The sequence below is a fragment of the Pituophis catenifer genome, unplaced genomic scaffold, assembly GCF_029215685.1.
Source record: "Pituophis catenifer annectens isolate HBS135680 unplaced genomic scaffold, rPitCat1.0.hap2 SCAF_10, whole genome shotgun sequence".
Lineage (NCBI taxonomy): Eukaryota > Metazoa > Chordata > Lepidosauria > Squamata > Colubridae > Pituophis > Pituophis catenifer.
Genome location: NW_027256890.1, coordinates 10050949 through 10063143, shown reverse-complemented (window position 1 = coordinate 10063143; position 12195 = coordinate 10050949). Strand labels below are relative to the sequence as shown.

Genomic DNA, 12195 nt, shown 5'->3' with positions numbered 1-12195 from the left:
GTTTTCTGTTATTCTTGAGCATCCCCTCTCCCCGAGATGTGGCCAAAGACAGACCTCAAAACCAACCAAAATGCAAACTCTCCGTCTGCGTCATTTTTGAAAGAACTCATGGAATAAATAAATATCAGTCCGTGTTGAAAAAAACCTTTGCTTTTTTTTCAATGTGCAGAACAATTTTATTTCTCAAGACTGCAGTTCACCCCTGCTAAACTGACCTTCTATGTTTCAACATCTGCTTTTCAGACTGCATCCCGAGTTGCTGCGGTCCGTGGCCTGCATAATGGAAAGCCACATCTGGTTGCTGATGGACATACGACGGTGCCCGTTAATCTGTGCCGTTTACCTTCAAGTTTTGTCCATACTGCTAGGAAGCTGTTCTCCAGGTTTTTTGCAGGAAGTCTGGGATCTGTTGTACGAGGATCTGGCCAGTCCTAAACCTGGTTTCTCCCCTATCCAGGTATCCAGGATTGTCAGGGCTGAAAGCCAACACAAAAGATTGAAACAAAAATCCCTAGTTTTGCTAAAAGGCCCTACCTTTAATCCCCCCAAAAAATTGAGGTGGGAGGAAAGATATTCTCAACGTGCTTCTTCGTGAGGCTTGTGGGACTACAACTGCCATCCTCCCCATCCAGGTTGCTCAATGTGAGTGAGGGGTGTGTGGAAACCACAGGTTGAGGAAGGTGGCGTTTGACCTAGGCTCCCTTAAAAAGCAGGAAGCAGAGTCTTGGTCCCGGCAAAACCCCTTTTATTTACCCGACTGTGAATTCCTTTCATTCACAGTCAGCAAGGCCTGTCCAAACAGTCTTTCAGAGGAATGTTTATCAACACAGACCTTATCTCACTTGGAAAGCTGCCATGTAACTAGTTTCCAAACCCAGTACAAGGCAAAACTTGGCACAGAGTCTCTTGAGAGTCACAGAACGAATGAATGAATGGTTTCCTGCAAAAGCCCACTCCCCATTCGCTCTTCTTTTGTTTCCTAGGGGAGGGGCCAATCACCTCCAAGGTGTGGCTTTACTCCCAAGTCGACCCTGCTTTCTTAGTTGTTCTTGTCTTCTGGCAGCTCTGCGCATGCGCACAATGGGAACAGGCTCCCGCTGTTCTTCTGCCTCGCTGCTGTCTAGCTCCCTCTCTGCCTCCGACGCAGAGGCCTCGTCCGAACTTTCCCCAGCCCCCAGGACTGGCCCATTGTTCCTCCCCAACCTCCTCACTGTCTGACTCTGCTGCCAGTTCCATCGGCCGCTGGTGGGCCATTACAGGTGGGGTTCAGAAGAAACATGGGAGAAAAGCAATGGATGAAGATAGGTTGTCACCTTGTGAAAAAAAAGATACAGACCAATGCCTTTTCTTTTAATCTTCTTCAAGCTTGGGTCTTCCATCTTCTGCCAATGGGCTGTCAACTTCCTCAGCCAAGAAGCCACAAGACAGGAATCTCCGGAAAGAATCCGTGATCTGAACTTGCTTCTGGAAAGGGGAAATCCTGACGTGCAAGCCGCCTTTCTAACTTGGTTGTTGGACATCGAGGAAAGGAAAAGTCCGAAGTCCAACAAGGAACTGCAGCTGATATTCATGGTGAGATCTGGTTTTAATCCCAGCGGGGATACATGGAATCGGAGATGCTGTACCTCAACCACTGGTCCGTAATACGTGTTCTGCAAAAATGCCGAGGTCTTCTAAGGAAATGTAGAGAGGATTCCTGGGTCTACAAATGTTAGGGATTATGTCAGAGTTTTTTTTTTTTTTTTTAATTTGATTTATATGCCGCCCTTCTCCAGAGACTCAGGGCGGCTTACAATGCGTTAAGCAATAGCCTTCATTCTTTTGTATATTTTATACAAAGTCAGCTTATTGCCCCCACAAACTGGGTCCTCATTTCACCTACCTTAGAAAGGATGAAAGGCTGAGTCAACCTCGAGCCTTGGAGAGATTCGAACCAGCAGAAATTGCAGGCAGCTGTGTTAATGACAGGGTGCACTAAACCACTGTACTATCAAGGCTCTTGTTTGATAGTTTGCAGCAGCAATCGCATCCAGAAAGCACATCCGGTAACTGATTCAGCAGGATTCATTAACTTCTCTTTATATATAATATAACACATGAAATAAATATACAATACCAACGGCAGACTCTTCTTCCAACGTGGTAGCAAGTACCAGCGAACACAGGCAGAAGAGAGAACCGTTTTTAGTTTCAGTTCAGAGCAGCAGACTAGGTTGTTTTTGTTGTTTGCTTTAGCACAGACTCAGAGCTCAGCACAGCTAAGCCACGCCCAGGCTCCTTGCTGTCTCTTTGCTCACATAGCAAAATACTGTTTCAGTTTCCAAACAGTCCCCATTGGCTGACTTAGTTGCCATGCCTATTCATTGGCTGACCTTGTTACCACGTCTCTGCCAGTCATGAACTCTCATATACATTTGACAGATTAGTTAGATGTTCTTCAGAAGAACTTCTGGTTCTAGCGTTGACCAACGTTGATCAACATTCCTTTAACATTCCAGGAGTCAAGGGCCATGTTCATAATGGGTGGGGTCCCACATTGCCATTAATGTGGTCAATTTAGCTTAAGGTTTGATGTCTTGTGTGAACCTAGGTATTGTGGCTTGCAAGCCATAGCATAGTATGAAAGGTCAACCAGGTCTTCTTTCACAAACCAAGGTTTAGCACAGGGGTCGGCAACCCGTGGCTCCGGAGCCGCATGCGGCTCTTTGGGCCCTCTGCCGCGGCTCCCTGTCCCATCACTGGTTGGCCCCGCTCCTCTTATTTCTTTTTTGGACTCCAGCCCGAAGCGGCAGGAAGTGAAGGCTGCTGTCAGGTTTTCAGGCTGTCTTCAAATAAATTGCGTCTCAAACAAAGTCTTTTTTGAAACAAACTTCCATTTTATTTAGCACGGCAACTTTTACACTGACTCCATGCAGCCAGCACTGACGTGCTGACCCAAAATCCCACCTCTTCCTTCCCCCACTCCTCTGCATTCATTGGCCATCTTCCCAATCATTCACCCCTAATCTACTGCTCCAATTCAAAGAATTTCCCCCCTCCCATCCATCTCCTAGGGGACATTATCTCCAGCTAAAATAAGTAGGTGAAAGGCAACTGTCCCGTTGCAGACACTTGCGTTCTCCTTCTTATGTCAGCACTAGGATAAATGCCGTACGTACAAATGTCGAAGGAAGATACAGGGCAGGTTCGCTCCTGCATTCTCCTCCCCCCATGAGCCGGGAGCATGCACACATGCGGGGAGACCCTCCTCAAGCAAGCGCCGAAGCTCAGGAAAGGTGCGCGGGGGGCGGGTAGCGGCTTGCTTAAGGAGGGTCTACGCTCCCGCCTCAGCCACAACGAGAGTGGGAGGAGGAGGAGAGTGCAGGAGCGAAGCTTCCCTGTACCTGCCTCCATGTCACATTTGCACGTAAGACAGTCTTCACTTCCTGCCGCTTCGGGCTGGAGTTCGCACCCTCCGCACTCGGCTGAAGAGCTGCTAGGGGTGGGGGATGAAACGGCAAGGCAATGGCCGGAGCATTAGTGCAGGAGAGAAGCCGTGTCCTTGTTAAGACCCTCCTAAGCGAGCGGCCTCCCACCCCATGTGCGCCTTTGCTGCACTTTGGCGCTCGCTTGGGGAGGGTCTCCCCATGCGTGCGCACGCTCCAGGCTCAGTCACGGCCAGCCAGGGCATCATGAGAGGAGGGGGGAGGAGGAGGATGGTTGCCCGAAGGGAGTGGGGAGAGAGAGAGACACACACACACACAAACAGAGAGAGGGGGAGAGAAAGAGAGACATAAAGACACATAGAGTGATACATAGAGAGGGGTGAGAGAGGGGAAGAGAGACAGAGGGGGAGACAGAATGGTTTTGTGGCTGGGTAGGTGTGGCTGGGGGGGGTCATGTGACTGGGTGGGAGTGAGTGACATCGAGTTGGCCACGCCCACCCAGGTTTTGTGGCTCCGGTGTGTTTTTTTTCTGTGGGAAACGAGTCTAAGTGGCTCTTTGAGTGTTTAAGGTCCCGACCCCTGGTTTAGCATGATACATAAAAACAAAGAACATCCTTATTTCTCTTTCCCCTTTGAGGAGCACTGTATATTCTCGATTCTGTTACAGGGGCATTTATTTTGGGCACACAAAATATATGTCCCTTTCTTTGCCTTAGGGAAAATTCACGGAGATCCTGAAAAATACCGGAGACCCCGCCGTCTTGAAGCTGTACTTGAAAGTTTTTCTCCTTCTGTTCGGCAACGTTGCTCAAAGGCAGCCTTTCCCAGAGAAATTAGCTCTGGAGTGTGGTGAAATCCTGTTCTCTATGGTAGAGAGTAACCATGAAGGTCCCGGGCTCCGAGATCATGCGTTTTGTGCAGCCACATTGTTCCTGAGTCAACAGTAAGTAGAAGCTGGAGGTCAAGAACCAACAATTAGCAATAGCAATAGCACTTAGGCCAGATGTCAGCAACCTGCGGCTCCGGAGCCACATGTGGCTCTTTGGGCCCTCTGCTGTGGCCCCGCCCCTCTCCCTCCCCTCCCAGTCATTCCTCGCCTGGCCTGAGAAGGTAACGGCGACGGCGGGGAATGGAGAAGCGGCCAGGGCAGAGGCAGAGAGATACAGAGAGAGAGAAAGAGTGGGAGAGAGAGAAAGGGGGGGGGGGAGAGAAAGGGGGAGGGAGGGAGGGAGAGGGAGAGATATGTCAAAAGGGTTTTGTGGTTTCTGGTGTTTTTTAACAACCGGTTCTCTGTCCTAATGACTGGCTAGGTAGGTGTGGCCTAAGCAAAAGAGGATCTGGTTGGAATCCAAAGAAGCAAATCCGTAACTATTCTTGCCGTGTAACTCTCTCTCTTTTGGGTGCAGCCCCAAAGGCGATCGTTTATGGGAACGATGGATTGCAATGATAGAGAAATGGAGCGACTCCCTTTCAGACGAGGTGCTCAGGATGGCTGCAGCCAAAGCCGTCCAAATGGGTGGCCCAGCATGGATTTGGAGAGTCCGGAAATCGTCCGACTTCCTCCTTCGTTCCCAAGTTCTACGGTACGTCCTTTTGCAAACAACACCAGCGCGGACACCTAAACGTTTCAGAACAGTTGCTGGGGTCCCCAAATTCTCCAGAATACAACCAGTTGCAATTCGGCCGTCTTTCCCACATTGTTCTACCAGTGTTGAGAGACTGGGTCATTTCCCACAATTTTGTGACTACTTATGCAGTGGTGGGTTACTCCCGGTTCGGCCGAACCGGTAGCGGATACGCTATTACGTCACCGAACCGGTTCTCTTTCTTCGGGAGCTGGGCCTTCCTGCCCGCACCCGCGTTATTCCGACCTTATATTTTTTCTTTTTTTCGCCCACTTGAGAGGTGCATAAAGAAGGAATTTCTTTCCTTCTTACCCCTTCTTCAGGTTGATCGAGGCAGCGATACATCTCCTCCAAGACGAAGACCAAGAAGTGCGTCGTGAAGCTGCTTCCTTCGTCAGCTGTTTGGTACAGATACCGTCGCCCGTCCAGCAGGATCAACCTCACAACAGTTGCCTTCAGCTCCAGAGCTCCAAGGCTCTGTTCAGCCTGCTGCAGTTCCTGCTCGAAAATTTTGGAGACCATCCTTCAACTTTTGCATCACTGATGCACCTTCTCCCCATGGTAGAACTCAGTGAGACCTTGATGGAGCTGGAAAGCCAGGGGTAAGCCAAGAAAGGAATGTAGGGAATCAAAGCACGAGTCCCTGGATCGGGACTCGTTACACACGGTTACTCATGCCCTCGTCACCTCCCGTTTGGACTACTGTAACGCTCTCTACATGGGGCTCCCCTTGAGGAGCACTCGGAGGCTCTAGCTGGCGCAGAGTGCGGCCACGCGGGTGGTGATGGGAGCGACGTGACGCTCCCATGTAATGCCTCTCCTGCGCGAGCTGCACTGGCTCCCGGTGGTCTTCCGAGTGCGCTTCAAGGTTTTGGTTATCACCTTCAGAGCGCTCCATGGCTTAGGACCTGGCTATTTACGGGACCGCCTGCTGCCACCAATAGCCTCCCACCGACCAGTACGCTCCCATAGAGGGGCTCCTCCGGGTGCCGTCGGCCAAACAATGTCAACTGGCGGCCCCCAGGGAGAGAGCCTTCTCTGTGGGGGCACCTACGATCTGGAATGAGCTCCCCCCGGAGATACGGAGGATTCCGGATCTGCGTACCTTCCGTCGCGCGCTTAAGACGTTCCTATTTCATCAAGCTGGCCTGACCTAAATTTTTCCTCTTTTTAAATGGAAATTTTAAATTTGGTTTTAATTTATTGGGGTTTTAAAATGGTTCAGCCAAATTTATTTAATTAGTTTTATCTCTATTTTAAATTTTGTATCTATATGTTTTATTTTATGGCTGTTCACCGCCCTGAGTCCTTCGGGAGTAGGGCGGTATACAAATTTAATAATGAAAATGAAAATGAAAATGAAAAGCAGGGGCTCTGTTTTTGACTAAGTGTGGATACTTCCCCAACTTCAGTTAGAAGCACTGGGATCTGTCGGACCCAACAACCTGCCAATGGTAGGTTGTTGGGTCAAGCTAGTTGAGTCATTGCATACTGACTGATCCCTCTTCTCCCAGGCTTTGAAGCAGTTCAAATTTCAGCTCAAACCTGGTTTCATCGCAATGCTTTAATTGGGAAGTCCTAATGACCGTATTTTTCGGAATATAAGACTATAAGACGCACCTACCTTTTTTGGGGAGGAAAACAAGAAATCTGCCTTTGCCTCTGCCTTCCAGCAATTTTGCCTTGTTGCAGCAAACAGCCTGCTTTACTTTCATTTTCAGCATAGCTTGATGAGCACAAGGAGAAAAAAAAATCTGCTCCCAGCAATTTACCTCCTTGCAGCAAGCAGCAGAGGCAGCAATAGGCCATGGCAATCCCTGCAGCCTGAAACAGCTGAGAGTCGGGAGGCCGATCCAAGGGACAATCAGCTTGTGGTAATTAGGCTGTGCTGAAGCTGAAATAGGCTGTTTCTTCTTGCTGCTTGCTGCAAGGAGGTAAATTGCTGGGAGGCAGAGGCCAAAGGGTGGGGGCCAGTGGGTGGGTGGGGTGGGGCTACATTCGGTGTATAAGATGCACCTAAATTTTCACCCCCTCCAAAAAATACGGTAGAGCACTACATTCAAGCTTTCCTCCAATCCTGATGCCCCCTTGAGATCATGTGAGATGATCAAAATCAGATTCTCTGAGGAATTATGGGAATTGAAGTCCAACAGGCTCCAAGATGGGAGATATTGCTGGAGAGATTCAACCTAGAAATGAGGAGGAACTTTTTGACAGTGAGAGCAATCAACCGATGGAACAGAAGTTGCCTTCGGAAGTTGTGGGAGCTTCATCACTTGAGACTTTCAAGAAGAGATTGGACTGCCATTGGTCAGAAATGCTTGAGCAGATTAGACAAGATTACCTATAAAGTCCCTTTCAACTCTGTTAATCTGTAATCTGATCAGATCAATTAATTCCTCATGAGGTGCATTCAACTTCTTTCTCCCTTGCTGTTTGCCCAGCATGCCTCCTTATTAACCCACGTGAGCTGAGTTCACACAACATGTTAAGCTAAACTGCGGTTAATGGTTTATGGTTCAGAATGTGGCATGAATGTCGTTTTTCTCTTTTCAGAGTGGTCAGTCTCTACAAAGAGGATGAACCCAACGTCTACACCGAGCCAGCAGTCTTCTCCCAGATGTTATTACCCTTTCTACTCCAACTGGTGGAGAACGCGTCCACCTCTCGAAAACTTTGGGAGTCAATACAATCCTGGCTAGAAACCACCGGAGCTGGAATCATCTGCACTGTAGAATTCTGTAGACAGTGGTGGAGCCAAGGTGAGTTGGATAAGGTGCAGGGGTGAAATGCTACCGGTACCAATCACATGTGGCCAATAAAGATTCCTATTCTATTCTGTTCTGTTCTGTTCTATTATTCTACTCTACTCTACTCTACTCTACTCTACTCTACTCTACTCTACTCTACTCTACTCTAATCTCAATCTCAAAACGGAGACAAATTCCTTATGTGTCCAATCACACTTGGCCAATAAAGAATTCTGTTCTGTTCTGTTCTGTTCTGTTCTATTCTCAATCTCAATCTCAATGTGGAGACAAATTCCTTGGGTGTATCCAATCACCCTTGGCCAATAAAGAAATCCTGTCCTATCTGTGTGTTTCAGAGGACATCCCTTGCCTGCATCTGAAAGCTTTGTCCTGTCCTCACGTACATTCTGCTATCACAACGCTGTTGGTCAAAGCCATCCTCGTGGCCCACGTTCTGAAGATCTTGGAAACCCAGAACCAGCTCAACTGCACCGCCGGAATTACCATCTCTTTCCAGGAGTTGAGTTGCACCATCCATTCCTTGAAGGATCTGCTCCGTCAGCGTGGAATAGCTGTTACGGTTGAGATGGAACAACAGCAAGCAGGACTACAGGAAACTAGTTAAGCATAAAGGACTTTTAATAAAACTTTGTGTTTATTTTTTTTTTTTAAAAAAAAGCAATGGGTAGATCCCAAAAATCAATCCATTCCTTACAGGAATAACAGAATAACAAGAGTTGGAAGGGATCTTGGAGATCTTCTAGTCCAACCATCTGCTCAGGGAGGGAACCTATTCCATACCTATGGTGGCACGGTGGTTAGCATGCAGTATTGCTAATATTGTTGACTGCCGACTGCCACCAGTTCGGCAGTTCGATCCTGATTGGCTCAAGGTTGACTCAGCCTTCCATCCTTCCGAGGTGGGTAAAATGAGGACCCAGATTGTTGGGGGCAACAGGCTGACTCTGTGAACCACTTAGAGAGGGCTGTGAAACACTGTGAAGCGGTATATAAGTCTAAGTACTATTGCTATTGTCTTTCCTTCCTTCCTTCCTTCCTTCCTTCCTCCCTCCCTTCCGGTTGACTCAGCCTTCCATCCTTCCGAGGTTGGTAAAATGAGGACTCAGATTGTTGGGGGCAAGAGGCTGACTCTGTAAACTGCTTAGAGAGGGCTGTGAACAGGGCCGGATTTTCCTATAGGCTAACTAGGCTTCAGCCTAGGGCCTCAAGATCAAGAGGGGCCTACATTCAAATTGTTAGCAAAATTAAAATTACACTTTCACTATAGGTCAGTGGTTCTCAACCTTCCTAATGCTGCGACCCTTTAATACAGTTCCTCATGTTGTGGTGACCCCCAACCATAAAATTATTCCTAAAACCATTGAAAATATTTGTTTTCCGATGGTCTTAGGCGACCCCTGTGAAAGGGTCGTTCGACCCCCAAAGGGGGTCCCGACCCACAGGTTGAGAACCACTGCTATAGGTGAAAGGGCCTCATAAATGGAATAGCCTAGGGCCTCTTTTCATCTAAATCCGGCCCTGGCTGTGAAGCACTGTAAAGCGGTATATAAGTCTAAGTACTATTGCTATTGTCCTTCCTTCCTTCCTTCCTTCCTTCCTTCCTTCCTTCCTTCCTTCCTTCCTTCCTTCCTTCCTCCCTCCCTCCCTCCCTCCCCTCCCCTCCCTCCCTTCAGGTTGATTCAGCCTTCCATCCTTCCAAGGTGGGTAAAATGAGGACCCAGACTGTTGGAGGCAAGAGGTTGACTCTGTAAACCGCTTAGAGAAGGGCTGTGAAGCCCTGTGAAGCGGTATATAAGTCCAGGTGCTATTGCTATTCCTGACAAATGGAGCTTACAACATTTAATGACTATTCAACATGAGGACAGCCCTGGAAAAGTGGACTCGCGGCCCGGTCCTTGCAGTTATAACCATGTCTCTGCAGGTCGCATGAATTAATATTTGAATGCTTGGCAACCAATATATATATATTCATGATGGACGTGGCATCTTGGGCTCACGTGACCTCCAGCTCCAACTTTCCCAGGAGGTTTTGAGAAGCAAAGTTAATGGAGGGTTTTTTTTGCTTCATGACCATGGCAAGGAAGATTGCAAAATCAGGAATGATTCACTCTGGGGGGGGGGCAGGGGGGGGAAAGAGTTCTTTGCTAGGAACCATACTGTGAACGAAATAAATAACAAAAAGTTAGGCTAGGAACAAATAAAGATCACTTTAAAATCCTGCTGGGGAGTCAACATGGTCTTGATTAATTTTCTTTTTGCTCTTGGCTCGTGTTCTCTCGCTGAGATGATTAATTTCGAGGAGATAATAGCTTCATTTTTAAACTGGCTTTTGTTATTGCCGACAGAGGTGGTTGATTTTTTTTTTTTTTAAGGGATGCATATAAAATAAATCGTGGAACACAACGCTCCATAATATTCAGGAAAACCAGTTAATAAGATTCATCTAGTCCCGTGATGGCGAACCTATGGTACGCATGCCAAAGGTGGCACGGAGAGCCCTCTCTGTGGGCACGGGCGCCAGCCAGCTGGTCTTCACGGGCACGAGAGCAACAAAAACAACCTGAAAATGGCCCCAAACCAGCCCAAAAAATGGCCTGAAAAACAGCCCAAAATAACCCCCCAAACAGCCAAAAAACGGCCCAAAAAACCAGGCCCAAAATGGCCCCCAAAATAGCCCCAAAACGGCCTGAAAAACAGCCCAAAATGGCCCCCAAAACAGCCAAAAAACAGCCCAAAAATGGCCCCACAACAGCCAAAAAATGCCCTGAAAAACAGCCCAAAATAGCCCAAAAAACAGCCCAAAAAACGCCCCAAAACAGCCTGAAAAACAGCCCAAAATAGTCCCCCAAACAGCCTGAAAAACAGCCTGAAAAACAGCCCAAAATGCCCCCCAAAACAGCCAAAAAACAGCCCAAAAATGGCCCCACAACAGCCAAAAAATGCCCTGAAAAACAGCCCAAAATAGCCCAAAAAACGCCCCAAAACAGCCTGAAAAACAGCCCAAAATAGTCCCCCAAACAGCCTGAAAAACAGCCCCAAAACAGCCTGAAAAACAGCCCAAAATGCCCCCCAAAACAGCCAAAAAACAGCCCAAAAATGGCCCCACAACAGCCAAAAAATGCCCTGAAAAACAGCCCAAAACAGAGCCCAAAAAACGCCCCAAAACAGCCTGAAAAACAGCCCAAAATAGTCCCCCAAACAGCCTGAAAAACAGCCCCAAAACAGCCTGAAAAACAGCCCAAAATGGCCCCCAAAACAGCCAAAAACAGCCCAAAAATGGCCCCACAGCAGTCCAAAATTGGCCTGAAAAACAGCCCAAAATAGCCAAAAAAACCAGCCATAAAACGGCCCCCAAAACAGCCTGAAAAACAGCCCAAAATAGCCCCCAAAACAGCCTGAAAAACGGCTCAAAATGGCCCTCAAAACAGCCCCAAAAAACAGCTTAAAAGCGGCCAAAACCCAAGAATTTGTGCGCCGGCCAGCTGTTCTTCGGTTTTTCACATGCATGCGGATTCCGGTTTGGACACTCGGTGCCAAAAAGGTTCGCCATCACTCATCTAGCCTCTTTTTCAAAATATCCAGATATGGAAGAACTTCCACCTCCAGAGGTAGTCCTGCTCAAGCAGGAGAGACCATTTCAGGCAAGGTGCTTTTGTATGTGCGTCATCACTGGAGGTTTTTTAAGGAAAGACTGCTTTCTTTCTTTCTTTCTTTCTTTCTTTCTTTCTTTCTTTCTTTCTTTCTTTCTTTCTTTCTTTCTTCTTTCTTTCTTCTTTCTTTTTTCTTTCTTTCTTTCTTTCTTTCTTTCTCTTTCTTTCTTTCTTTCTTTCTCTTTCTTTCTTTCTTTCTTTCTTTCTTTCTTTCTTTCTTTCTTTCTTCTTTCTTTCTTTCTTCTTTCTTTTTTCTTTCTTTCTTTCTTTCTTTCTCTTTCTTTCTTTCTTTCTTTCTTTCTTTCTTTCTTTCTTTCTTTCTTTCTTTCTTTCTTTCTTTCTTTCTTTCTTTCTTTCTTTCTTTCTTTCTTTCTTCCTTCCTTCCTTCCTTCCTTCCTTCCTTCCTTCCTTCTTTCTTTCCTTTCTTTCTTTCTTTCTTTCTTCTTTCTTTCTTTCTTCTTTCTTTCTTTCTTTCTTTCTTTCTCTTTCTTTCTTTCTTTCTTTCTTTCTTTCTTTCTTTCTTTCTTTCTTCTTTCTTTCTCTTTCTTTCTTTCTTTCTTTCTTTCTTTCTTTCTTTCTTTCTTTCTTTCTTTCTTTCTTTCTTCCTTCCTTCCTTCCTTCCTTCCTTCCTTCCTTCCTTCCTTCCTTCCTTCTTTCTTTCTTTCCTTTCTTGGTTCGATTTATATGCCGCCCTTCTCCGGACACTCAGGACGTCTTACAATGC

The 12195-nt window shown here is 47.1% G+C and overlaps 1 protein-coding gene across 1 annotated transcript in view; it reads left to right on the top strand.

Moving 5' to 3' along the window:
- Positions 1-8430, top strand: part of LOC139321975 (tRNA (32-2'-O)-methyltransferase regulator THADA-like) — a 42400-nt gene extending 33970 nt beyond the window's left edge. The window contains exons 25-31 of the mRNA XM_070950931.1: positions 244-457; positions 1366-1572; positions 4142-4368; positions 4832-5008; positions 5374-5652; positions 7607-7812; positions 8157-8430. Of these exons, the coding sequence (XP_070807032.1) occupies positions 244-457; positions 1366-1572; positions 4142-4368; positions 4832-5008; positions 5374-5652; positions 7607-7812; positions 8157-8425 (1579 nt within the window). The 3' untranslated portion in view covers positions 8426-8430. The remainder of the gene's footprint in view (positions 1-243; positions 458-1365; positions 1573-4141; positions 4369-4831; positions 5009-5373; positions 5653-7606; positions 7813-8156) is intronic.
- The last annotated feature ends 3765 nt before the right edge of the window (positions 8431-12195 follow it).